At 37.1% G+C, this 26,219-nt stretch overlaps 1 protein-coding gene across 1 annotated transcript in view; it reads right to left on the bottom strand.

Annotated features, from left to right (window-relative positions):
• Positions 1 to 26,219, bottom strand: part of LOC122787268 (chymase-like) — a 240,637-nt gene that overhangs the window by 46,642 nt on the left and 167,776 nt on the right. The window contains exon 4 of the mRNA XM_044053888.1: positions 2,197 to 2,448. Within this exon, the coding sequence (XP_043909823.1) occupies positions 2,197 to 2,448 (252 nt within the window). The remainder of the gene's footprint in view (positions 1 to 2,196; positions 2,449 to 26,219) is intronic.

Raw genomic sequence — 26,219 nt, 5'->3', positions numbered from 1 at the left:
GTACCTGCGGTGGGTTGGTGACATGTGGGTAATGATTTGCCCGCGTGGCATTGCCTAACACAAACATCTTACCACATTTCAGGTATGCACATTGTGTGTGGTTGTATAGCTGCACACGGATGCTAGCAGGTTTGGGTGCAGAGGTATACATGGGTGGGACTGACATGTACAATGAGGCTATTGTGTAGTACATCCAAATGCATGGGTTCTGCTTCTGGATATTACACTTCATCATACGCCATCCAGTGTATGCAACAGAGACGTTGCTGGGTGTGGGATATGTTGCTATGCACATGTTTGCCTGTGTTTGAGGTATCTTGCTTCCTTACTGTTGTTATGTCAACACAGCTACCCGGCTATGTACTCTCACTACTGCTTGTGACCATTATGGTTGGCACCTTTTCCAATGCCCATAGTGGGGCATGTTATGTGGAAACTTCGGAATTTGCAGGACTACACATACCCACGGCTAGTGCAGTTGACAGAACTTCACTTGTTTGCCATACTATAAGCTTATTCTGTAAGCATTTGGGTTCCTTATTTATTTTCTTATGCCATGTCTGTGTTTCATATAGTAATGTATATGTTTTATGCTACTATTACATGTATATTGCGGGAATTTTCTTGGCAGGGGATCGGAGGTCATTTTCCATTTTTCCGATTGTTGCAGGGACACAACTGTCCAATCAGGGACTGTCCATGGCACATTGGGACAGCAGGTAACCCTGGTGACCATGCCCATGTCGCTACTGGGGTTTCCACCTTTTCCAGTTTCCGATCTGGGATATTTCCGGGACTCACATCTGACTTTACAGGCCGACACATACACACGGTCACTATATAGCATAGAACTTCACTTGTTTGCCTAAATATAAGCTTATTGTTGTGGCAATTTGCTTGCTTATTCTGTTTCTTGTGTCATTTAGGTATTTCTGTTACAGAAATAACCAATTCATGCTACCATTACATTAAATACGGGATATCATTGTGTCCTACAATCGTAGCACATCAGCCATTTCTAATACGCTTTTTCGGGACACAACTGGCCATAGAGCGACTGCCCCAACCAAAGTGGGCCAGGTGGTGACCTTAATCGCTGCTCCTATGTCGGTGCGGCGCTGACATGCGGCTGTACACCTTCTCTGAGTGTAAACACTGACGGTGCATTGCGGGACGAACGTGGTCTTATGCGTATCCTTTGCTCCTTGGACGGGTACACTTATGCCTTCGTGGCTTGTATTTGCTTCTCCGTTAATTTGGGACGGGTACTATGTTGCATACTGTACGTGCGTTTCATTCTGCACGGGACCTGGCTGCTGCCATTACTATTGTGGGCGGACCGTGGCTGTCAGCACATTAGGTTGCTCACCTCATGCCGGCTTAGACACGCCTCCAGACGCATCCTACCTGGGCTCGCCACGCACACTACGCACGTGTCTGTGATTCCGGTGCACTCTCATTAATATGTATATGGCGCTACTGCACCGGCTATTCACTGCACCGCTGGCGCAAGCCTTACGCCGGCCTTGCGTCGAGCTTCATGAATCCCGGGGATAATCAATAAATCATGATCATATAAACAAAAACAATATGGAATAATTCATGAAAGAGGTACAAATGGAGGAACATGATTGCACTCTCTGTATATTTATTTATTCTTCCCCAGTAAGATTAAATAAGGAGGGCAGTGGTGATGGTGAGTAGTCTCACACCAGAAGTAATTGGTTATTTGATCACTTTTCTCACTGTCTTTTGCTCTGTTAATACCACGAATGGATATGACAATGTTCAGAGCAGCCACAGCTCGTCTGTTGTAAATATTAAGATCCACTGTTTGCTTCACTGGCCATGATGAATGGTCAGCATTGGAATACGGTGCCTACGATTTTTAGGATCAACAGCATACAGCCACAAACAAGTTGTTGTTATAATATAATCCAATACTAAATTATAGTACTTTCTGCTTATTGGAACCACAATTGTTTACAGATTGCAACTTAATTCATCCTCTCATTTCTGGACTTCGATTCTGGTTAGAGAATCTTCAGAATTATAGACCTTACCTTAGAATAACAATCTGCTATTAAATAACTTGGGAATGTCAAGAGTATTTAACCCTTTCTAGCTTTAGGTATAAAGATCCTAACACTTTTCACTTTTCATAATTTTTACTAGTAAAGTAAGTTACTGCAGTACCTTACTGGCATCCTTCTTTGATGGAGGTGCATTGGCACACACCATAGTATTATTCAGAGTAGGGAAATACTTCATACAGGTCTTGTTGCTAATAACAGGCACAGCTACTTCCATTAGGACTTTGGATGAGCGCCTTTTCTCTGTTTTTCCCCAGCCGGCAACTTCACAAGTGGTGTTAACAGGGATGTCATGATCCTCCTTTGGTAATGCAATAATTTGCACCTCCTTAGTGAAGTTAGGAGTCCCACTCAGCTGTAATTTTATAAATGAAGACATGAGAAATTTAAGACCAGAAACAAGCATATCAAATAACACACTTTCAACAATACAGCTCTGTCAGTTTATCAATTATTCCCATGCAGGTAAAACAGAAAATATAGGAAGTAATATTATGAAATTTAATGGAACCTTATGAGGTCTTGCTGATCCTGATTTTGAAAAATGGTCTAACCTCAGAGCTTCCATAATTTAAATGACATTTCTTTAATGACTGATAAAGTTTTACAGACACTCATGATAGACGTACTTTTTTGCTCTAATTCATTTGGTCTTTTTGAAAGCATAAAACAAAGTACTGCTAACTACATTGAGATTCACTGCTCAATCACCTTATCCTTGTCACTTTGTCTTCATCACCAAGACAACAGCAGTACAAGACTTTATAGTTGTCATTTTTCTTTCATAAGAAGGCCTTCTCATACATTATAATAAAGCTATTGCAGCAAACATTTGACAAAAAACATACTGCACGTCTCTAGATTGGAATAGCATTTAACAATGCTTATAAACTATACCAGACAGCAACTAATAATGTCTGTATTATAAGATCATCCACAAGATATACAAATATTTATGGTACACAAAAATGTCTAAGAATTAAGCATTCTGGAATACGATGCAGCATGAATAAATTATTGTTACATATACAAATCAATAATAGACTCATAGGAAGTACTAAATTAGCTGCCCTTGCTGTTCTATTTTAAGCCTAGCCAATTTCCTTCAAGGGTGAGACTCAAACCTTGTACCTTATATCTGTGAGGTAAATACCTTGACAATTATGCCAACCCTCAACCCTTATCTTAGAATTATGAATAAAAAGCCAAAATATATAATGTTCCAAACATACTGAAACAGCAACCCAAGAATTAAACATTTTGCATTAGATTAAATAGTATGACTACAGAGCTCAATATAGCCTTGGTCAGAGGTAGACAAAATAGTCAAGAAGCACCCACAGTAGGAAGGGAGGGAATCTTGGATGGGGAAAGACATGGAAAACTAGGGCATAACCAAGCTGGAAGTCACATTATTAAATTCTTTGCCTCCTTTGTACCCCACCTTCAACGCCCAATGGCGTATGTTAGAACTAAAATGGCTGATAATGCCATGGAAGTGCCCTTAGACCTTAATATACATTTTCTGCATATAAATAAGAAACATAATTAGGTGGTTGATGAGTACAAGTGTACATTTTTGGAGCTATGCTAAATACTAATTATTAGATGAGCAATAGTTTTCAGCATTTCGTTCATTCATTTCCATTTACTGGCTTAATCCATTTCAGGGTCATGGGAGAGGTGGGACCTACTCTAGCACTCAGCAGTTATAAACTAGAGAGAAAACAGTTTTGGATGCTGTGCCATCCCATTGCAAATTTAACTAAAAATATTTATTTTAAAATCCTGCAGCTGCCTGTAACCTTGCTTCTTGCCCCTGACCTGGCCTAGCCGAAAAAAGATTACCAGATTTTCTAATGAAACTTCTGTCTGATCCAGTAACCGTCTGAGTGGGAAAGTAAATTAACCCGAATCTCCTTAATAATGGGTGTTACCCATAACCCTAACGTCACCCTTTAACAAACCTTAACACAACACCTTACCTAATTAAAAAACATTCCATAACAATGCCACTATTCAGATGAATTTGTGATTAGTGATATGGGGGGGGGGGGGCGAGATTAGTTTTCATACTGGGAGAGGAAATAGTCTTCCTTTCTCAATATTTTTCAGTTCAATATTTATTATGTTTTGTACTCTGTATGTTCAAACATTTTAGCCACTATTTTCACTTAAACATTAAAAACTTTTGATCATACAGAACAAAACCATATAAGCTACTGGACCAACTGGTACCTGCCAGTAAAATGGCACTCCTCCCTTTCTCCATCCCTCCCAGTCACCACTGGTGTACCAAAGGCTTTAACCTTGGTCCCCTTCTCTTTAACATTCTCACTAACACTCTCCACACATCTACAGAACGGACCTCCCTAATACAATACACAGATGTTTCCACACTCTTATGCATATCAGACAACCTGGCACATCTCCAAAAAATTACCCAGAAAGCTTTAACAGCTACTGAAATATAACTTTGTAACTCACAAACTCATCTGCAACCCCCCAAAAAAACTGCTTCTTTTATCCCTAAATCCCTCTCTCATGAAAAAACAAAATTAAAAATCCTCTCTCTTAATAATACAACCATTGAAGTCACTTCTCATAGTAAGTTATTAGGGATGATAATCTTAAATCTGACGTGCATATAAAAATTGTATTAAAAAATCCATGAAAAACTATGGATTCTTTACAAAGACAAAAACTTTCTCACCAACACAAGCAAAACTACACTTGCACTACCTACCTCCTACCTTCACTTCTTTACTGTGCTCCTGTCCTTACTAACCTCCAGGCATCCAAAAATCAAAAGTTGAACAATACTATAATAAACTGACTAAATTTGCAGCAAATATCTCTTGTATAAACCATGCCTGTATAGCACTAAAAATAGCCTAAAATGGTTAGAACTACCCCATCACCTAATATATGCACAGCTACCACCTGTAAAATTATCCAGCATCCATCTTCTTGTCCAGCACTAAATACCATTCTGCACAACAGTAAACCATTATGATCCAATGATCAAAAACTCCTCTCTGCTACTCCATAACATTATTAGCAGTGGAAGTGAATAGAACAGACAGATGGCAAACAAGCTGCTTGGGGGCTGATGAAATGATAACATTAACAAAACAGACTTTGATGTAATTTTTTAACCATTACTTAGTGTAGTAAAGCTTGGCTAAGCAAACAATGCCATTTATTTATTTGTATATATCATATTTTATATATTTACTTATACACAAGCACACACATTCACACAAAGTGTAGTAATCTTATAAGAGGAACTTAAAGCTTTAGGTCTGGGAAAGTGATAGTTAAGCCTAATAGGAAAGCATGTATAACAGGAGACATGAGTAAGACCAGGAGTAAAAGCAGAAGAGACATTAGTGAACTGCATGTGGTCAGAAAGGAGTTGCTAGAACAGGAAACTACAAAACCTTATGGCTACCTATCACTTCATTTGGCAGCTGAGCAAAACAGATAAACTAGTCATATTACAGTTTTCAAATGATACTGGCAGAGAATGTTGAGTGCCTCAAATACTGACTTTTAAGAAGGAATAAAGAAACTGTGCATCGAACTTTATCTCGACTATTAGAATGAGATAAGGAATGTAGTCAGAATATGTAAAATACATGTAGCATAAACATACGTCAGGCAGTTAAAAAATGAACTACAACATTATGAGCAATTTTAGTGAAATAAAAAATTAGTAGCAATAATAATCACAGATTGAATGCAAGGTTAAAGAGGGGGCATAGTATGTAAAAGAGGGTTCAGACCAATCAGTGTCCCCTAAATTATGTTATTTTTTATTCTCTGAATATAGAAGTGAAAGAAAAAGAGTAATTCTTAGTATGAAGTACAAATCATGGAAAAAGGTAGGAGATCTGCAAACATGGACACACAAAGAAAGCAAGGAGAAAAAACATCATAATGTTTGTTTAAAAACAAGATAGTGAATTAGATGATTGTATTTCTGAGTACAGCAAGAATTAAAAAAAAAAAAAGTACTAGTAACACCACTTAAAATACTGTTAAACCAGCTGACATAGGTAGCCTGGTTCCAGGAGGACAGAGGGACAGAAATGTTTAGCTAGTCATTCCTAAAGCAAAGAATGGTACTACGTCTTTAATCCGTATGAGTGTTGATTAGTGATGCTGTCATCTAAGAGTAACAGGCAAACTCCCTTCATTGTATTTATCTGTCCTATGCCTTTCTGATCTATAGTGAGGAGCTGCATTTTACCTGCTCGTCTGCTAATGCATTCAAGAATAGTGTCACCCTTTCGGTGAAATAAAACTGGCTTGTTCCTGCCATGTATTTTCCTTTATCTAGCTGTAACGCTTGGTCATTGTTCATTCTTTTGTTTCCTTCTTTCTTACTTGTAACCCTTTAAATTCACCCTCGTGGATACTGTAGGTACATAACTTACTTCTTCTTTTGTTTTCTCCCACTATATACATACTTCGTGCCCTCAGATTGTCTAAATAGGTCTATTAACCCATCCTGTTATCATATTTATGACCTTCTCCTTCCCTCCTTGGCATGATGTATCTGTTGAAGGACAGCCATTAGAAGTACTCTCACCAATACATTCCTGAAGGGTAACAACCTCTACAGCCTTGTTATATGCACATTTGGAACTATAAAAGTCATCCTGTTTCCGTTATCTATTTTTTTTTTTTTTTTTGCATCATGCTGACTGGTTAAGCATGCATGTCATAACCCTTTCTTCTCCTAATTTCTCCTTCTCCAATCACACTCAGACATTCCTTCCTGGGGCTTCTCTTTATAATCCCAGTGCAGGTTGATCTTGCCTAGATTTTGAAAGGTAACACACCATCTCTCACTTTAACTCCAGCCATGACTAGTAAGTAGACAGCTGTTTTCTTGAGTTTTTGGGTGATGCCCCATTTTGGAAATATGGTGCAACAGAGGGCCCACTACAGGGCTCCTGTGTTATTGCTAAGTATGGCTCACACAAGAAAACAGAAATAACCTCAGAATTCAAGAAGTGTTGCAGTGAAGTTATTTAAAGTAAATTGATGCAAAATTATATTTACATATGCAATGCACAGCAAGCTTAAAGAAAACAACATGGGAATAGATACTGTTAGACAGACAGACATCATGTAAAGGAGGAAGCTGTGAGTAATTAGGTTCTCATATTCGAACAGATACCACTACCTTCTGATCCTCCTCTTATAAACAATGAATATGTATTAATGCCTGGGACAGTATATGTATATAACATGCTGGGATGCAATGATCTGCAATGAACAGGGTGCTGGCATGTAACAGTGTATACATGCATAGTACACTGACATGTAATAACATACATGCATATGGTACAAAAGTGTAATACTGCATGTGTCACATTATGCATGAGTATGACAGTATATATATATATATATATATATATATATATATATATATAGTGTCTTTGGGAGTAATGATGTATAGCATGTAGTTTAGAGTTGCAAAACATGCATACACATGCGCATAGTGCTAGGATTTAATGCTATACATACATAAGTTGCTGACGTATATCAGTGTACATGCAGACATTATCATGGTGGGGAGATGTGCACATACGGGATGCTGGCATATAATGATGTTCATGTATGGGGCACTGGAGTGTGCGATGTGCATGCAAAGGGTGTCAGGGTGGAACAGTGTAAAAATATGCATTTCTTCATTAACTGAGTAAGAGAGTTATTCTTTATGGACCATTTACAGTGATAACTGGTGCTGTGATACATATAATTAATAATATTATTTATAGCCCCAGTGTATTTTATTTATATTTTCTTTTTGCAGTACAGGTTAGTTACTGTGTCATCATACCTTTCAGCTATGGTATACAAGGGACTCACAATTCAGTCCAGGTAAATGACTCTAAATACAGCTTAGGTGAACAACTCCTGGTTCAAGTTCTCTCCCAATTGAGAGGTCAACATCTCTGGTACTCAGTCTTTAATGCACTACAGACCCCTCCCATGTGTATTTCCCCTCTCTGACAGAGAGACAAGCTTCTCTCTCTGTCTCTCTCTCTCTCTCTCTGTTTCTCTTTGACAATTCCTTTTCTAAGAGATGAGGCGTGTAACCTCCCCCATTCAGGGCAAATATAGATCTTCCTCCTTCTCCCAAACTGCCCCAAAATTGCAGCTCAAAACAGCATGAGGTAGCCATTAGGAGACACAATACCACCTCTCCAGATGAAAACGAATATATGTTAATTTGTTGCCATTCACAAGTATGAAACATAGGTGATCTAGGCTGGCATTTCAAAGTTCAAGTTAAAGATAAACTGAGGGAAGAAAAAAGACTGCAAAAGGAAGCAAATAGTTTCCTTTTGTAATCTGATCACAAAAACTCAACCACACATTCAGATATAATTCATCTGAATAGGGGTAATGTTATGGAAAGGTGTTTTTCTAACAAAAAGTGCAGAGTTAGGGTTAGGACCTGGGTTAGAGTTAGCATACATTAATAAGGTGGGCAGTGGGCAATTAGAGTAATATACATTAGAGTAATAGACATACAATCCACTTATATATCCATTTTACATTGAATCATATTTATTAGTTTATTTAGCATATTATATTAATTTTATATTTTATATATAGTAATGGATTTTTAATATAGTAAGGGATTTATATACGCACTTTATATGTGTACTTGTATAAATGAATATATACTATTTTAAATGCAATACTGTTGCTTTTAGACTTTTGGCGCGTTTTTGCCAATTAATTAAGGTGTTAGAGTATATATACTGTGTTTTTGTTAATTTATGTGTTCTGATGAAGACTGTTTTTATCAGTTGAAAGCGCTTAACACTCATTAAAATATTTTAGCGTTGTTGGTCGAGCGGCTTTTTATTTTCCTTCCTGCCATCATTTTGTTACATTGTTGCTGATTCTCGAGTTGTGTTGCAGTTGTCCATTTGAGATGGCGGGTATCGAAGAAAATCAGCTAGCTTCATTGTCCAACGACGGTGAGGGTTCACCCAGAGTTATAAATTAATTGGGCAACCTACGAGCCGATGTTACGGCACTGCAGAAAGAAGTACACCAGTTATTAACTCTAGTTACTAATTTAGTAACTGCCGGTACAAACGTGGAAAAAGCACATGTTGGTAATATTACCGGCACCGAAGTTACATCAGTTCAACCAGGTGCATGTGAAGCCACGGGCTTGGAGATTCGGCAGTCCTGTGGTACATTGTTACAAACACCGGATAGAGAGCTCCCAGTGCTATTGAGGGACAATGGGAGAATGCAGGTTAATACAAACGAATGTCAGGGTGATCAGCTTGGCGCACACTCTGAGTGTTTTCCTTCACCACCTATATTGGATTTACATCCTACAAGGAATGAGCAAGTTCATTGTACATCATTACATGATTTTACATTTGATTTTAGTTTTGGCAAACTGCGACAGGAAGCAGAACGTACGGGTGCGCGCTCAAAGGCTATTCCTGCAGTTAAGACCTATGGGAACAATAATCGGATGGAAAATCGTGTTAATAAGGGCACCGTTCCTAAAGGTACTGCTTTTCATTTTGTTTCTAGTCCCAAGAAGGACAAATTTGTGCGAAGTGAATATGTTAATGAACGCAAAAAACGGAATACCATTTGTAGTCAAGATGAATGCCTTATTGAACAGTTTTTGGGAGAAAGTTATGACTTCAGTGATGCTGATAAGGGACAATTTACTAAATCAAAGTATTCAGGACAATTAAATTCATTGTTAAAAGACTTAATTTTTGACTTTGGTAAAAAATTGATTGCTTTTAAAAATACCAAAATTGATACAGCATATTTGTCAAAATGTTTACAAGCTAAAATTGTACCTAAAGGGATAAGGTTCTTTAAGTTACCATTAGGTATCAGTTACAATTTTGAAACTAAGAAAGAATTTAATGATTTGTTTGACAAGTTTGGTTTTTCATTTATTAAGTTATTAATTAAGTTTCATGATGAAAAACTTATTATGCTTGCAAGTGATTTGGAATGTATGAACAATAATATTTTGAAGCATGTAGATTTTGACATGTGGAAGGACTTATATAGTAAGCAATTTTCAGTAGCAGACAATAAGGCTCAGAATATATTTGACAGGAAGAACAGAAAAATGGCAAGAGATGTTGAATTATATAAACAAGATAGAGCCTATATATGGCCATCAGATAGGACTCAGGAAGATACACATAGTGTTAATAAATTTAGGAAACAGTCAAAAGGTTCATATAGGGAGGAAAATTTTCGGGGGGGCAGATTTTTTCCCGCCCGAAATGTACGTCAGCAATGGAATGTTCAAAAGAGATGAACAAAGATAGTTATTTAACATGTGTTGTTGATGGAGAAGTTAGTAATTTTGAGAATGGATCAGTTTCCATGAGTTCTGTCGTGAACAATCAACAGTTTGACAATATTGCTAATTGTAATACAACACAGTATCGAAATATCTTGACTACATATAATGGATTCAAAGTGTACAACTACACAGACACAACAACTGACTGAGCTTTTTATAATCTTATGAGTAAGGGGATGAAGTTTATCCCGACTACAGGAATCAATTTGGTGGATAACATCAAAGAGGTTAAATTATTTTGTAGGAGACTAAACCTTGCCCTACAATTTGATAAAGTTGATGCCCACAAACATAAGGAGGGGGACAATGAACTTAAACAAAAAAGTACATACATCCCAAATTCACACCCACAGGTTAATAATTATGAATATTTGGTTTGTAAGGACATCTATTGGTTGTATTATCACAACAGGAAACATAATGTGCTTAGGCAAGATGACAATTTAACATCTGATGAAAGACTTTGTCTCAATAAATATATGCGTAATAAGGACATTAGAATTATGAAGCCTGACAAAGGGGGCGGTGTTGTGGTTTTTTACACCTAAGAGTATTATACACATCTACACAACATCCTACATGGTTCAGGGAATTATGAGAGTGTATCCATTAATCAGATCAACATTGGATACAAAAGAATAGACCTGACCCTTGAAGAGTATCTTATTGATAGTAGAATTACGTATGAGATACATTCATTTTTAAAACAGGAATTCCCCATCTTAGCCAAAATGGTGGGCATTCCCAAGGTTCATAAATCCATTGAACATCCACCATTCAGACCAATAGTGTCAGGTTCACACTCAAAAACTTTTAAAATAGGTGTCCTGATTGACAGATGGCTTAAACATATGTATAAAGGGATCCCACACCTTACAAAGGACTTGTGGGATTTCTTAAGGAAACTTACTAATGACAAATGGAGTGCCAATCTAATTTTCTTGACAACTGATGTTGTCGATTTGTTTTCATGTATTCCCAAGGATATTGGACTAGAATATTTTGCCAACAGTTTAAGATGTTTTTCTGGTCTCAGTTGGGATAAGATTTGCCTGATTTGCGATATGATGTCATTAGTGTTAGATCACAATTATATTGCATTTCAGGGGGAATACTTTAAACAAGCTCAAGGAGTCGCTATGGGAGCGTCATGTGCACCCATTTTCGCGAATTTAGTGATGTTGTCATGGGAATTGGAATACTTGTTTAAAAGTCAATATTATGAGGACATAGAGTTCTATGCTAGATATCTTGATGACTTGTTCATATTATGGAAGGCACCTGTGGACAAGATAGAAGAGTTTATGACTTTTCTTAATGGCACTACGGGATTCTTAAAGTTTACTCATAATTACAGTGTCAATCAAATAGCATATTTAGATGTTTTGGTTAGTCATCATGACGAAGGATTTTCCACAAGTATCTATAGGAAGCCAACTTTTTCTAATGACTATATCCATTTCACAAGCAATCATCCACCACATATTTTTCGTAATGTGGTCAAAGGGCAATGTATTAGAGCAGCCCGGATGACATCCTCATATGAGACATTTGGGGTTGAAATTTCCAATATCTGTCAGCTTTTTCAAGAGCGTGGGTATCCAGAATATATGCTGAAGGACATTACTCAATACGTCCTCAAGCAGTGGGGACACAAATATATTCCATTATTAGGAAAAGTGGAGCAGAGTTGTTCTGAGTATAAAGAATACAATGAGTCATTAACACATAGGGTTTGTGTTTTGATGTTCACTCCTTTTGTACATGCTATTAAGGAGATTTTACAAAGACATTGGGATGTATTTATTAATCATAATATAGGCCAACAGTGGGATCATATCCCTAGATGTGTATATAAGACAGCACCCAATTTGAAGAAATTATTAGGAAAAGCAGGTAGTATCAAACAGCGGATAGATTATATTAAAGGAACTAGGAAGTGTGGCTCCTGCAATCAGTGCAGATATATTAATGAGGTTACTAGTATTAATCTTCAGGACATCAATCATACAATTATTAAATGTAGAAATGGAAATTGTAACACTAAGCAAGTAGTATATTTAGCAACATATAAATGTTGCCCTGCTTACTATATAGGAAAAACAGAACGTTGTTTCAAAAAACGTATATATGAACATTGTTATAGTATAAAGAAGCAGGATAGTAACAATGCTCTATCCAGGCATATTATAGATAAAGGGAATGAACACAATTTTGTATTTGCCATTATTGATCAGGTTACGTGTTCCCCCAGTGGGGGGAATTGGAAAATATTTTTAGCATTACTTGAAAGTAAATGGCAGATATATACTGATGCAACCAGATTTCCTGGTATTAACAATCACATTAGCATCAAACCTTTTTTAGCATTAGAGTAATATACATTAGAGTAATAGACATACAAATCTACTTATATATCCATTTTACATTGAATCATATTTATTAGTTTATTTAGCATATTATATTAATTTTATATTTTATATATAGTAATGGATTTTTAATATAGTAAGGGATTTATATACATACTTTATATGTGTACTTGTATAAATGAATATATACTATTTTAAATGCAATACTGTTGCTTTTAGACTTTTGGCACATTTTTGCCAATTAATTAAGGTGTTAGAGTATATATATATATATATATATATATATATTGTGTTTTTGTTAATTTACGTGTTCTGATGAAGACTGTTTTTATCAGTTGAAAGCGCTTAACACTCATTAAAATATTTCAGCGTTGTTGGTCGAGCGGCTTTTTATTTTCCTTCCTGCCATCATTTTGTTACAACATTAACAAAACAGACTTTGATGTAATTTTTTAACCATTACTTAGTGTAGTAAAGCTTGGCTAAGCAAACAATGCCATTTATTTATTTGTATATATCATATTTTATATATTTACTTATACACAAGCACACACATTCACACAAAGTGTAGTAATCTTATAAGAGGAACTTAAAGCTTTAGGTCTGGGAAAGTGATAGTTAAGCCTAATAGGAAAGCATGTATAACAGGAGACATGAGTAAGACCAGGAGTAAAAGCAGAAGAGACATTAGTGAACTGCATGTGGTCAGAAAGGAGTTGCTAGAAGAGGAAACTAAAAAACCTTATGGCTACCTATCATTTCATTTGGCAGCTGAGCAAAACAGATAAACTAGTCATATTATGGTTTTCAAATGATACTGGCAGAGAATGTTGAGTGCCTCAAATGCTGACTTTTAAGAAGGAATAAAGAAACAGTGTGCATGGAACTTTATCTCGACTATTAGAATGAGATAAGGAATGTAGTCAGAATATCTAAAATACATGTAGCATAAACATACGTCAGGCAGTTAAAAAAGGAACTACAACATTATGAGCAATTTTAGTGAAATAAAAAATTAGCAATAATAATCACAGATTGAATGCAAGGTTAAAGAGGGGGCATAGTATATAAAAGAGGGTTCAGACCAATCAGTGTCCCCTAAATGATGTTATTTTTTATTCTCTGAATATAGAAGTGAAAGAAAAAGAGTAATTCTTAGTATGAAGTACAAATCATGGAAAAAGGTAGGAGATCTGCAAACATGGACACACAAAGAAAGCAAGGAGAAAAAACATCATAATGTTTGTTTAAAAACAAGATAGTGAATTAGATGATTGTATTTCTGAGTACAGCAAGAATTAAAAAAAAAAAAAGTACTAGTAACACCACTTAAAATACTGTTAAACCAGCTGACATAGGTAGCCTGGTTCCAGGAGGACAGAGGGACAGAAATGTTTAGCTAGTCATTCCTAAAGCAAAGAATGGTACTATGTCTTTAATCCGTATGAGTGTTGATTAGTGATGCTGTCGTCTGAGTATAAGAGTAACAGGCAAACTCCCTTCATTGTATTTATCTGTCCTATGCCTTTCTGATCTATAGTGAGGAGCTGCATTTTACCTGCTCGTCTGCTAATGCATTCAAGAATAGTGTCACCCTTTCGGTGAAATAAAACTGGCTTGTTCCTGCCATGCATTTTTCTTTATCTAGCTGTAACGCTTGGTCATTGTTCATTCTTTTGTTTCCTTCTTTCTTACTTGTAACCCTTTAAATTCACCCTCGTGGATACTGTAGGTACATAACTTACTTCTTCTTTTGTTTTCTCCCACTATATACATACTTCGTGCCCTCAGATTGTCTAAATAGGTCTATTAACCCATCCTGTTATCATATTTATGACCTTCTCCTTCCCTCCTTGGCATGATGTATCTGTTGAAGGACAGCCATTAGAAGTACTCTCACCAATACATTCCTGAAGGGTAACAACCTCTACAGCCTTGTTATCTGCACATTTGGAACTATAAAAGTCATCCTGTTTCCGTTATCTATTTTTTTTTTTTTTTTGCATCATGCTGACTGGTTAAGCCTGCATGTCATAACCCTTTCTTCTCCTAATTTCTCCTTCTCCAATCACACTCAGACATTCCTTCCTGGGGCTTCTCTTTATAATCCCAGTGCAGGTTGATCTTGCCTAGATTTTGAAAGGTAACACACCATCTCTCACTTTAACTCCAGCCATGACTAGTAAGTAGACAGCTGTTTTCTTGAGTTTTTGGGTGATGCCCCATTTTGGAAATATGGTGCAACAGAGGGCCCACTACAGGGCTCCTGTGTTATTGCCAAGTATGGCTCACACAAGAAAACAGAAATAACCTCAGAATTCAAGAAGTGTTGCAGTGAAGTTATTTAAAGTAAATTGATGCAAAATTATATTTACATATGCAATGCACAGCAAGCTTAAAGAAAACAACATGGGAATAGATACTGTTAGACAGACAGACATCATGTAAAGGAGGAAGCTGTGAGTAATTAGGTTCTCATATTCGAACAGATACCACTACCTTCTGATCCTCCTCTTATAAACAATGAATATGTATTAATGCCTGGGACAGTATATGTATATAACATGCTGGGATGCAATGATCTGCAATGAACAGGGTGCTGGCATGTAACAGTGTATACATGCATAGTACACTGACATGTAATAACATTACAAAAGTGTAATACTGCATGTGTCACATTATGCATGAGTATGACAGTATATATATATATATATATATATATATATATATATATATATATATATATATATATATATATATATATATATAGTGTCTTTGGGAGTAATGATGTATAGCATGTAGTTTAGAGTTGCAAAACATGCATACACATGCGCATAGTGCTAGGATTTAATGCTATACATACGTATGTTGCTGACGTATATCAGTGTACATGCAGACATTATCATGGTGGGGAGATGTGCACATACGGGATGCTGGCATATAATGATGTTCATGTATGGGGCACTGGAGTGTACGATGTGCATGCAAAGGGTGTCAGGGTGGAACAGTGTAAAAATATGCATTTCTTCATTAACTGAGTAAGAGAGTTATTCTTTATGGACCATTTACAGTGATAACTGGTGCTGTGATACATGTAATTAATAATATTATTTATAGCCCCAGTGTATTTTATTTATATTTTCTTTTTGCAGTACAGGTTAGTTACTGTGTCATCATACCTTTCAGCTATGGTATACAGGGGACTCACAATTCAGTCCAGGTAAATGACTCTAAATACAGCTTAGGTGAACAACTCCTGGTTCAAGTTCTCTCCCAATTGAGAGGTCAACATCTCTGGTACTCAGTCTTTAATGCACTACAGACCCCTCCCATGTGTATTTCCCCTCTCTGACAGAGAGACAAGCTTCTCTCTCTGTCTCTCTCTCTCTCTGTTTCTCTTTGACAATTCCTTTTCTAAGAGATGAGGCGTGTAACCTCCCCCATTCAGGGCAAATATAGATCTTCCTCCTTCTCCTAAACTGCCCCAAAATTGCAGCTCAAAACAGCATGAGGTAGCCATTAGGAGACACAATACCACCTCTCCAGATGAAAACGAATATAAGTTAATTTGTTGCCATTCACAAGTATGAAACATAGGTGATCTAGGCTGGCATTTCAAAGTTCAAGTTAAAGATAAACTGAAGGAAGAAAAAAGACTGCAAAAGGAAGCAAATAGTTTCCTTTTGTAATCTGATCACAAAAACTCAACCACACATTCAGATATAATTCATCTGAATAGGGGTAATGTTATGGAAAGGTGTTTTTCTAACAAAAAGTGCAGAGTTAGGGTTAGGACCTGGGTTAGAGTTAGCATACATTAATAAGGTGGGCAGTGGGACTTTGTGGCAATACATACACGCACACAAAAATGTAAGGTGCACCAATGTACATGTATGGCATGTTGTGGTGTAATGATGTGAATGCATATGCTGACAGGTTGTGATGATGTATGCACACAGATTGTTACGATGTAATGGTGTTTAAAGCATTTGGTTACACTACTTCATGGTACACACAGGATATTTTATTTATTTAATTTGAAAGCAGATAGGTGGGCTGGTCCAACAATATCTTTTTAGCCACAAAATGGGTCACCATTGCATAATAAAAATATATTCTGGTATCAAAGTAAATTGTTTCTTATAAATACATATTACTTATCTATATAGTTTTACTGCGGTGGTGGTGCTGCGGTAGCGTTGTCGCCTCACATTAAGACGTTATCTTGTTCGATTCTCAGCTAGAGCATCTTCTGTGTGGAGACATGCGTGAATGGACATACCTTCACTGAAGGTTGTGCGTCAGGGCTGGCAACTCGGCACGTAAAAATCTACTGTCAATCATTAGTGGACCGGAGTTCCGCTGTGGTGACCCCTAACCGGGAAAAGCCGAAAGACACAACTTATCTATATAGTTTTGTGACACTACTCACCCCTCACCACTATACTTCTTATATAAAGCTTATATTAGCCATGCATATATAATTGTCTCTGTACCTGCTTTATACACTTCCTCTTTACTCATCCCCTCCAATGGATCTCTAGAAGTTTGCACTGTAACCTCCAATCGGCAGAGCCTAAACCTTTTGATAGAAGCAAACTATGCCCTCAGATTTCAAACAAATGTACATATCTCTAGAACCACAAAGGTTACTAAAGAAGTGTAAATGGCAAACTCTTCAACACAAACTATTTCTATAGTGGTAGTATTCATTAGATTCTGTGTCTTAAAATGGAATTTATAAATCTCAATAAACACAGTAATTATTTTGTTTGTAATATTTTGTAAACATACTGTCAGCAGCAGTTTGCTTTTTCAGATCAGAGCTTTCATATGAGGCCAAGCAGTTCTTTCTGTGTTAATTGGACGTTGAAGTATAAAAAAAAACAAGAAATTTATGACAATATAAATACATATTATATAAACAGCAACTAATATCTCTTTACCTAGCTATAGGTCAAATGTCAGTACAGCTTGCTTGCCATTGTCTAAGCTTTAAGATGAACTCTTATAATATTTTGTATGTAGTGTGATTTTGAAATTATTAATGCAAATATGAAGAAGCAATATTTGATGCCTAGAAACAGGGGGATGTAACTACAGAAGCAACTAGAGGCATCACTTGGGTGTAATGAGTTAAGTATAAAATTAGCATTTTCTGCCTTTTCTAGTTTCTTCTTTCACCCCCATTTTTTAGAATTTCTAAGCACTAATCATACAAATCCATTAACTGTTTTACAAACCCATTAATACACCTCTTCAAATGTTCATTGTTCAATATTTACCAATGCACAAGTATCTTTTATGCTGCAGTTGATGCCTTTATTTCATATAAATGTAATTTAATTAGAAAATGTATTTGCAATTGTTCATGTATATTACTTAATGTCTATTCAATATACTTAATGTCTATTCACATATATTATTGAATGCCTGTTTAAAAATATTTGCAATATGGTGGGACCTTTCTCCCTGGGTCTCCATTGAAAAGGGTTTTTGCACTAAACCAGTCAGGCACATCCAATAAACAAAAGCAAGATAAAATATTTCCATTTGCGTTGACTATAGTATACTGCAGATGGTTGTTGCTTGTATTAAGTGCAAATAATGAAGGAAGTTATTTACAGAGATGTGGAGAATAGATGTCATTTACTCTTTTGTGATACAGTTACAGACACACAGGATAAAGAGGTGTGATGACATAGGCGCATATGGTACTTGTCTTTATTGCACCTTTACAGGGTGATGGGTATATAATGTTCATGTTTTACAAATGTTTATATATATATATATATATATATATATATATATATATATGTGTGTGTGTGTGTGTGTGTGTGTGTGTGTAAGAGTGTGATAAAATCTCATATAGTGTGTTGCATTGTAATTGCATCCACATGTATGGCAGTGAAGTATACTGACATATATACATAATGCAGTGAGAAGTAGTCATGTCCCTGGATGCATTATATTATAAAATTTGGCGTGTGTGTGTGTGTGTGTGTGTGTGTGTGTGTGTGTGTGTGTGTGTGTGTGTGTGTGTGTGTGTCTGCTTGTGTGTGTGCACGCAAGCGTGTACGTGCGCGCATGCATGTGTGTGTGTGTGTGTGTGTGTGTGTGTGTGTGTGTGTGTTACTATGTAAGCATAAAGATATTATTGTGTAAATTTTGAACATGCTTATTGTGCTATGGTCTGATGATATGCATATGTAGAGTGCCAGGTATTAGCACTGTATGCATACCTCAGTACTGTGTCTGCTAAGTACACATACAGAATACTAAGGTACAATGTATATATGCACAGATGCCAGGTTATGGTGTTGCATATATCAAAGTTACTGTGTAGGGCCTTTTGATGTGTGTAGAAGTATGCACATGATGCTGGGATATATTGATGTGCATAAATAAGTTGCTAGAATGCAATGACTATAACAAGTAGAAGAAGATGGACAGATTTACATTCATGTGGCAGAATGATTTTCATGCAACTATATGGTGCATGGTTTGACAATTGTACACATCTGGTGTTTGCGTGTAATGATATGCATGTGAGTATGTATGCACACAGATTCAGATGCAGCTATACCCTTGCTAAAGGTGCAGATCTGTCAGCACATATGCGCATAGGATCATAAGATCATAGGAAGTTACTAAGCTAATGGCCATAGAGCCCTTACAAGCCTAGCCAGGTTCTACCCTTATTTCCACAATCAGTACCTATTGCCCCATCCAACAGGGACACAGGTGGAACCCCCAAAGTGAATTTACAGTTATCCATCCAATCATCCAAATTGCATTTGAAGAGGGCCAAAGAGGTGCTCTATTTGACATGAAGTGGGAGTCTGTTCCACAGGTGTAGTAACCTCTGGGAGATAAATCTGTCCCTCCAGCAGGTCATATTAATGTTACATACTAGGTTAAGGTCTTTAGAGCAAGTAATCCTTGTACCATTTGACTTGTGGATATGCAACATTCGCAATAAAGCAGGGTCAGAGATTGCCTTATATGGAAGGCAGAGATCACCTCTGAGTAGTCTGTATGAAACAGGATAAAGTGAAGTGATTTCAGATGATACACATGGGACAGATTCTGAAGACCTTGAATTTTCTTTGCGTGGAACCTTTGTGGTTTCTCCAATTGCTGCAGGTGTTTGGAAAGGTATATACCAAAAAGCACACTGTACTCCATTATTGGCCTGATCAGGGAAGAGTACAGGGAGGTTATAACTTCTTTTTTTTCTGAAGACTATGCCCTTAGTTATTAGATGAACAATATAGAATACCCGTCTCACCACTGTGGAGACATGGTGATCAAACATAACACACTGTGCTGTCATGTTACTGCTGAAATACAAAGAATGCTGGCTATAACAGTCTGGATTCAAAGAGTGCAGGGGTATGCCAGTGTAATCATACAATAAGATATGTTATGCTGAAATCACAGATATGCAACAGTGTATATGCATATGGTGCTGTGGTGTAATAATGCTCATACCATGGGTGCCGAGGTATGACATTCTACATATGTAGCATGTTGTGAAGTTATGATGAGTACACATATGTTCCTTTTCAACAGTCTATTATTTAACAGTGGTTAGTGGTCACCGACTGGTTAAGCAGTTCTTTAGCAACATTGGACAGTGCAGTGGTGCAACGGTAGCATTGTCACCTCACAGCAAGAGGCTCTCCAGTTCAATTCTCAGCTGGAGTGCCTTCTATGTAGAGTCTGCATGTCCTCCCTGTGTTTGTGTGAGCTTCCTCCAGATGGTCCAGTTTCCTTCCACTTTTCAAAGACATGCATTTGGAGCGTTTTTCCCCAGGCCTCCACTGAAAATTGTCTTTGTTCCAAGTTGGACTTTCCCAGTAAACAAGTGTTATGTAAATAATGCAGGTAAACATATTCATAAAGGAAGATAGTTTGCATAATATTAAATTAAGTTAATTTTTACTTGAATAAAACTATCATAAAAATTGAATTTAAACCAGTTTTAGTTGAAAAAAATTAAAAAAAGCAAAACAAACTTTTTTAAAAATGTAGTAAAGCAATTTTATAAACTGTTAAAACAGACTCCTACATGTAAACACTGAAAGAGAATTAACTTTTATCATGCTGATTTTATGGTTTACATTTAATTGATCTTTAAGTTCAAAATATATAAATAAATGCTTACATACATACATAAATAACCAAACAAATAAATAGCTGAAGTTGTCTTATAGGTTCATAGGTTCATACTAGGCTATCTGCCCTAGGGCATTTATAAGCCTAGCCAGAGTGTGTTTGGCTTTCGCCACCCATTTTAAATTAGTTTTGCTATCCCCTTTTTCGAGGTTAGTATACTGTGCTTCTGTCTAACAGTGACACAGAAGTGATACCCGGGGTAAACCTATGATCTCCCATCCACTCATCAAGATTCCTCTTGAAGAGAGTCAGTGAGGGACTCTGCCTAACCTAGACTGGGATTTTATTCCAGAGTGAAGGGAGCCTCTGGGTTATGAATCTGTCCCTCCAGCATGTCCTATTTATTTCAGTGCTGAGGTTCAAGTCTCTCGAGCACGTAGCTCGATGGGATTTGGATTTTCTGAAGTGCAGCATGTCCATTAATTCCGGGTTGGACATGGCTTTATACGTCAGGCACAGAGCGCCTCTGAGCAGGTGGTATGCCACTGAGTAGAGCTGGAGTTTCTTTAACCAGGCAGCATATGGCATTTGTTTGAGCCCTTTGATCCTCTTGGTGAGGTACTTTTGGGGTCTTTCCAGTTGCTGCAGGTGTCTGGTAAGGTACATACCAAAAGGCGCATTGTACTCAATTATGGGCCTGATGACAGATGAGTAAAGAAGCATGATGACCTCCCCTGATCCAGATGTGAATCCCTTCATGATTAGGTGGGCTATATAAAATGTTTTTCTAACCACTTTGGCCACGTGGTTGTCAAATGAGAGATTGCTATCAACTTGGGTCCCCAGGTCCCTAATTACTTCTTCTGTACTTAATGGATTACCACCTATGTGGTAATTGGTGGGCACTTTGTTTTTGCCAAAGGGGATGACTATACACTTTTTGGTATTTAGCTTGAGGCCATGGCTCTGGCACCAGTTGTCTGTTTCTATGAGGCCCTTTTGGAGGATGCTTGTGTCAGCTGGAGAGTCAATTATGGCACCCAATTTGCAGTCATCTGCGAACTTGGTCAGCCACAGTCCTTCCGTGTTGGCCAGCCTGTACCTCCGAGAAATATATACCGAACAAGAGATTCAAGAACAATTATGCAATTTTATGATACAGTGAAAGGAATCCATATTATTTTTGTATTTTCGTTCATCTTCAAATTAAACTGTTTCATATCTCATTATATATTTCAAAATTTTTTTTTAGATGAAAATCCATACCGCTTTGTCCGCACAAACTGATCAATGTAATCAGGTACCGTTTCATATTGATACCACACTTTGTTTTAATATAAGGTTCCTTTGCTCCTAGGTACATAGGCAAATATTAGGCTTTCAGTCTGTAGACTATTACAAGCTTAGCTAATAGCAAGACGGTAGAATTAAACCCAGTACCTTGTATGTCTGAGGTAAAGACCTTAACGATTATGCCAGTCCCCCTTCACTGGATCAGTGAATGTTTAGGATTCATCTATTATTTCCATTTGGGTCACTCACTATTTGGCTTCTTACTTTAGAAGAAATTCACCATGTCTATCAAGACAGTCTTTTTATAAAGTACAGGTGTTCTCAAGGGAATTAATGTTTGGGATTAAATGGACAGAAAGGATGGTAGACACACTGCAGTATTATTAAAATAGCTATATAGAATATATGAGTTTCTTGCAAAATACCCAGTCAGAGTTAGACAGAGTGAGCGATATCTCAGTTTGGAAGTTAGTAAGGAAAGGGAAATATTCTGATTAGGTGTCATCTTTTCTAGTGAGTGGATTGTGACCTATTTACTGATTTATTTAATTAATTTATTTTCATCATTAACTGGGTAACAGACATGACACTGGTCCTAGGGGCAGACATTACACTGAAGAACACATAGTATCACATCAATTACAATGAAGCAAGTATTCTTATTACAATTATTATCACCAGAAGGATCAAACAAAGGAAATGACATGCTAAAGTTTGAAACAATATTGGCAATGAGCAATTTGAAGCAGAACTTTTACAATGACAATAATGCTATTGTTTTTAAAGGTTGACCAAATAACAATAATGATACAGGACCTTGTCCATTTAGCCCTTCAGCTGTATGGACAGACCCATGACAAATGGGAAGCTGGATGTGTTAAAGTTATGACTATGCCTCCTCATGATATCTTAGAGTGCCAACAGAAAAGTTCAGCAAAAAAATCAACTTACTACAATACAAGTAAACAAAATATAAAAAAAATAAGCATTTTTTTGCACTGGGCTTCACCCCTTCACTTTCTTATTCTCAGTCTCAGGCCACTGCATCTTTAAGAAGGCATGGTTACTGATGGGTAGTGCAAAGAACGCTGGTCTGTTTATCTGCAAGCTGCATCCTCAGAGGACCTACTAAACAGACAGCAACAAAGCCCTAGGGTCTCGCTTGCTCATGTGGACAGGAATACTGATATAAACAGCTAGCAAATCACACTGTTAGGCTGTGACAATTATGATATGAGCTTGGATAATCCAAGAAGCTAACTCTGTGCCCCTTAGAAAATTCCAGAATGGCAATCACAAGATGATGAAAGACACATAGGATGCATTAGACCTTTGGAGATAATCTGTCTTCTGGAATCCTTACCATCTAATAATTTAACCTACATATGGCTGCTGTAAGGGCAGTCTTATTACATTATGTAAGACAGGCTACTTTGACCATGTCGCCTTCAGTTCCTTTTTTCCCACCATATGGCTGCAGTTGACAAAGATAATTATGTTGCAATTTTAGTAACAAATGTTGCTCTCCCACCCCTTGTGGTGTGCAATTGCAAAGATACTGTGCAGTCAGCATTTTCTTCTAAAAACAAAATATAGCATGTATAAAAGATTATGTCATTAAATGTCTTTCACAGAATGAGGCCAGTCCAGGTTAAATCAGATTCTAGAGCTTCCCAGGATCTAGTTAAAGTGATATAATGGTCCTAAAATATAAATCAACATATAAATGTCAGTTTGGTAAGGAGATGTTGACATCTATATGCAGTATTATAGATCAAACTGCAAATGAAGGTTTTCTGTGTCTAATTCCTCCTGTAAAAATACTGTAGGAGAACAGATGCATCAGGTCACTGAATCACTGAAGCAAACAATATTGCCTGACAGGGTGGGCGTAACTGGGGAAATAACGGATTGTCCAGGGGTGTAATGTGGCCTGATGCTACAGGTGGTGGGTCTTTCTACCCAGAAATGTCCATTATTTCTACTTTAAAACACACCCTGGAGGGCATTATTGCACTTAGACAATGGACTACTAAATGGTTTTGTATTGTTTTTTTTTCTCATCTTTTTTTTTTAAATGTGAAATAGTTCTTTCACCAAATGTTTCAAACTTGGCTGTAGCTTATGGAATTGATGTCGGAGGAAGTATTTTACATCCAAAATATAAGTTGTGTGCAAATATTTAATGTCCACACACACGTGCACACACAAAAATGTGCTCAGCAAATACTGATTTTTTTTTGCCGGAATATATTTGAGATGTCTCATTGATATTACATGAATGAAAAAACAAAATCATGCAGTATAAAGCCTCCTAACTGTCTCTAAACTTGTCCTGTGCACTGAAAATAATTTTCTGGTAAATCACTTTATATTACTGTCAGTCAGTGAAGCCAAAAGTTACAATTTCATATTACTTATGGTTTAGAAAATTTTTGTTGTTATAGTTAAATGTTGACTTTTGTCATCCACTTCTCCAGACATCTTTGGCTTTATTCCTATTTCTTGAGCAAAGAAGTTGAACGGTATCCATTCTCTCTGTCTCTCTCTCTCTCTCTCTCTCTCTCCTTCACTCTTTCTCACTACAATTCTGCATTTCTCATCCATGCACAAACACATTCATACACACACACACACACACACATATTACTTTCTTTTATTTTTTTTATGCACAATAAACAGAAAATCTGTTTGATCAATAACAGATTTAAACCCACCAGTAGGGTCCATGGGTAAGGAACAATAAGAAATAGGGTCATTCAACTGTTTGAGGGCTTCCATTTCATACTGTACTTTATCCCAAATAACCACGGCCCCACCTTTGTCAGCCCCTACCACTACAATATTGGGGTTGTTAACAAGAGATTGTAATGCCTGACACTCATCCAACGTTAGGTTATGGGAGAAATGACTAAATATCTGAGCCTGATTAACCTGCAGTTCCTGAATGACAAGTTGTTCAAAAGTTTTAACAGTACTGCAATACAAAGGCTGAAAATTAGATTTCCTGAAACAAAAAGACCCCCTTTCTCTTTCTAATGGTGAAATACTTGATAAACATCTTAATGAAATATTAGACTCACTTTAAGTCTATGAAAGGAAACGTTTCAGCATTAAGCATAACATTTTTTTTTTCTTTCCTATATGTACCAGCTTTGTGTTCCTGCTTGTCCCAGCACTAGTCTACCTGAATGTGCCCTGCTGGAAGCCAAAGAATAGAGTCCTGAATAGTGACAAAATCGACCTGCTCCCTGAGAGTTTTTTTCCCTGAAAGGAATACAGTGAACTTATGTCTTCTAATGGTGCTATTGCTTAGCTGAATACTACTGCTAGGTTAAACAAGCATCCCTGCCAGGTTAGCCAGCAGCCAAATCTTAGCCTTAACATAACCCTTACTTCCCATTTATACCCTCCTACTCCTAACTAGGATATCTCCCTCCTCTACCCCAGCTTCATATCCCCTTTAGGGGACCTTTTCTCTCACTGCAATTATGTGGCTGGCCACCAGGTGGCATTCTACTAACAGCTAACTGCCCTGTATTTCTTTACCTTTTCTTTAGTGAGTCTCCCTAATTTGAGCTCCTAGCCTTTTCTGCATTCTATTTCTCCCTCTAATTCGTGTCCCAGTAGATTCTTATCCCACACAGCACTCATAATAGTCTAAGGCTCTCTCTGCAACCCTCTTTACTTTCTTCCTGAACTCTATACACTTACCTTCTGATCTTCACACTGTACTGATTGTTCTCCTTGACATTTTTCCCCTCTCTGGCTCTGCCTGCTCCATTCGCCCTGCGGGCTCACTCTGCTCCCCTGCCCTACCCCCAATTCCTACCCACGCCAGTGCTCTTACAGTTATACATCACAAGCCACACCCCTTACACTAATTATCCAATTACCAAACTAATTTCTCCTGTAACTTCATATACATACACAAGTACACTCCTATCACTC

This window comes from Protopterus annectens, chromosome 13.part0 (assembly GCF_019279795.1).
Source record: "Protopterus annectens isolate FY-2018-M chromosome 13.part0, PAN1.0, whole genome shotgun sequence".
Lineage (NCBI taxonomy): Eukaryota > Metazoa > Chordata > Ceratodontiformes > Protopteridae > Protopterus > Protopterus annectens.
Note: the sequence above shows the minus strand (reverse complement) of the source record. Positions and strands in the feature narration are given on the sequence as shown.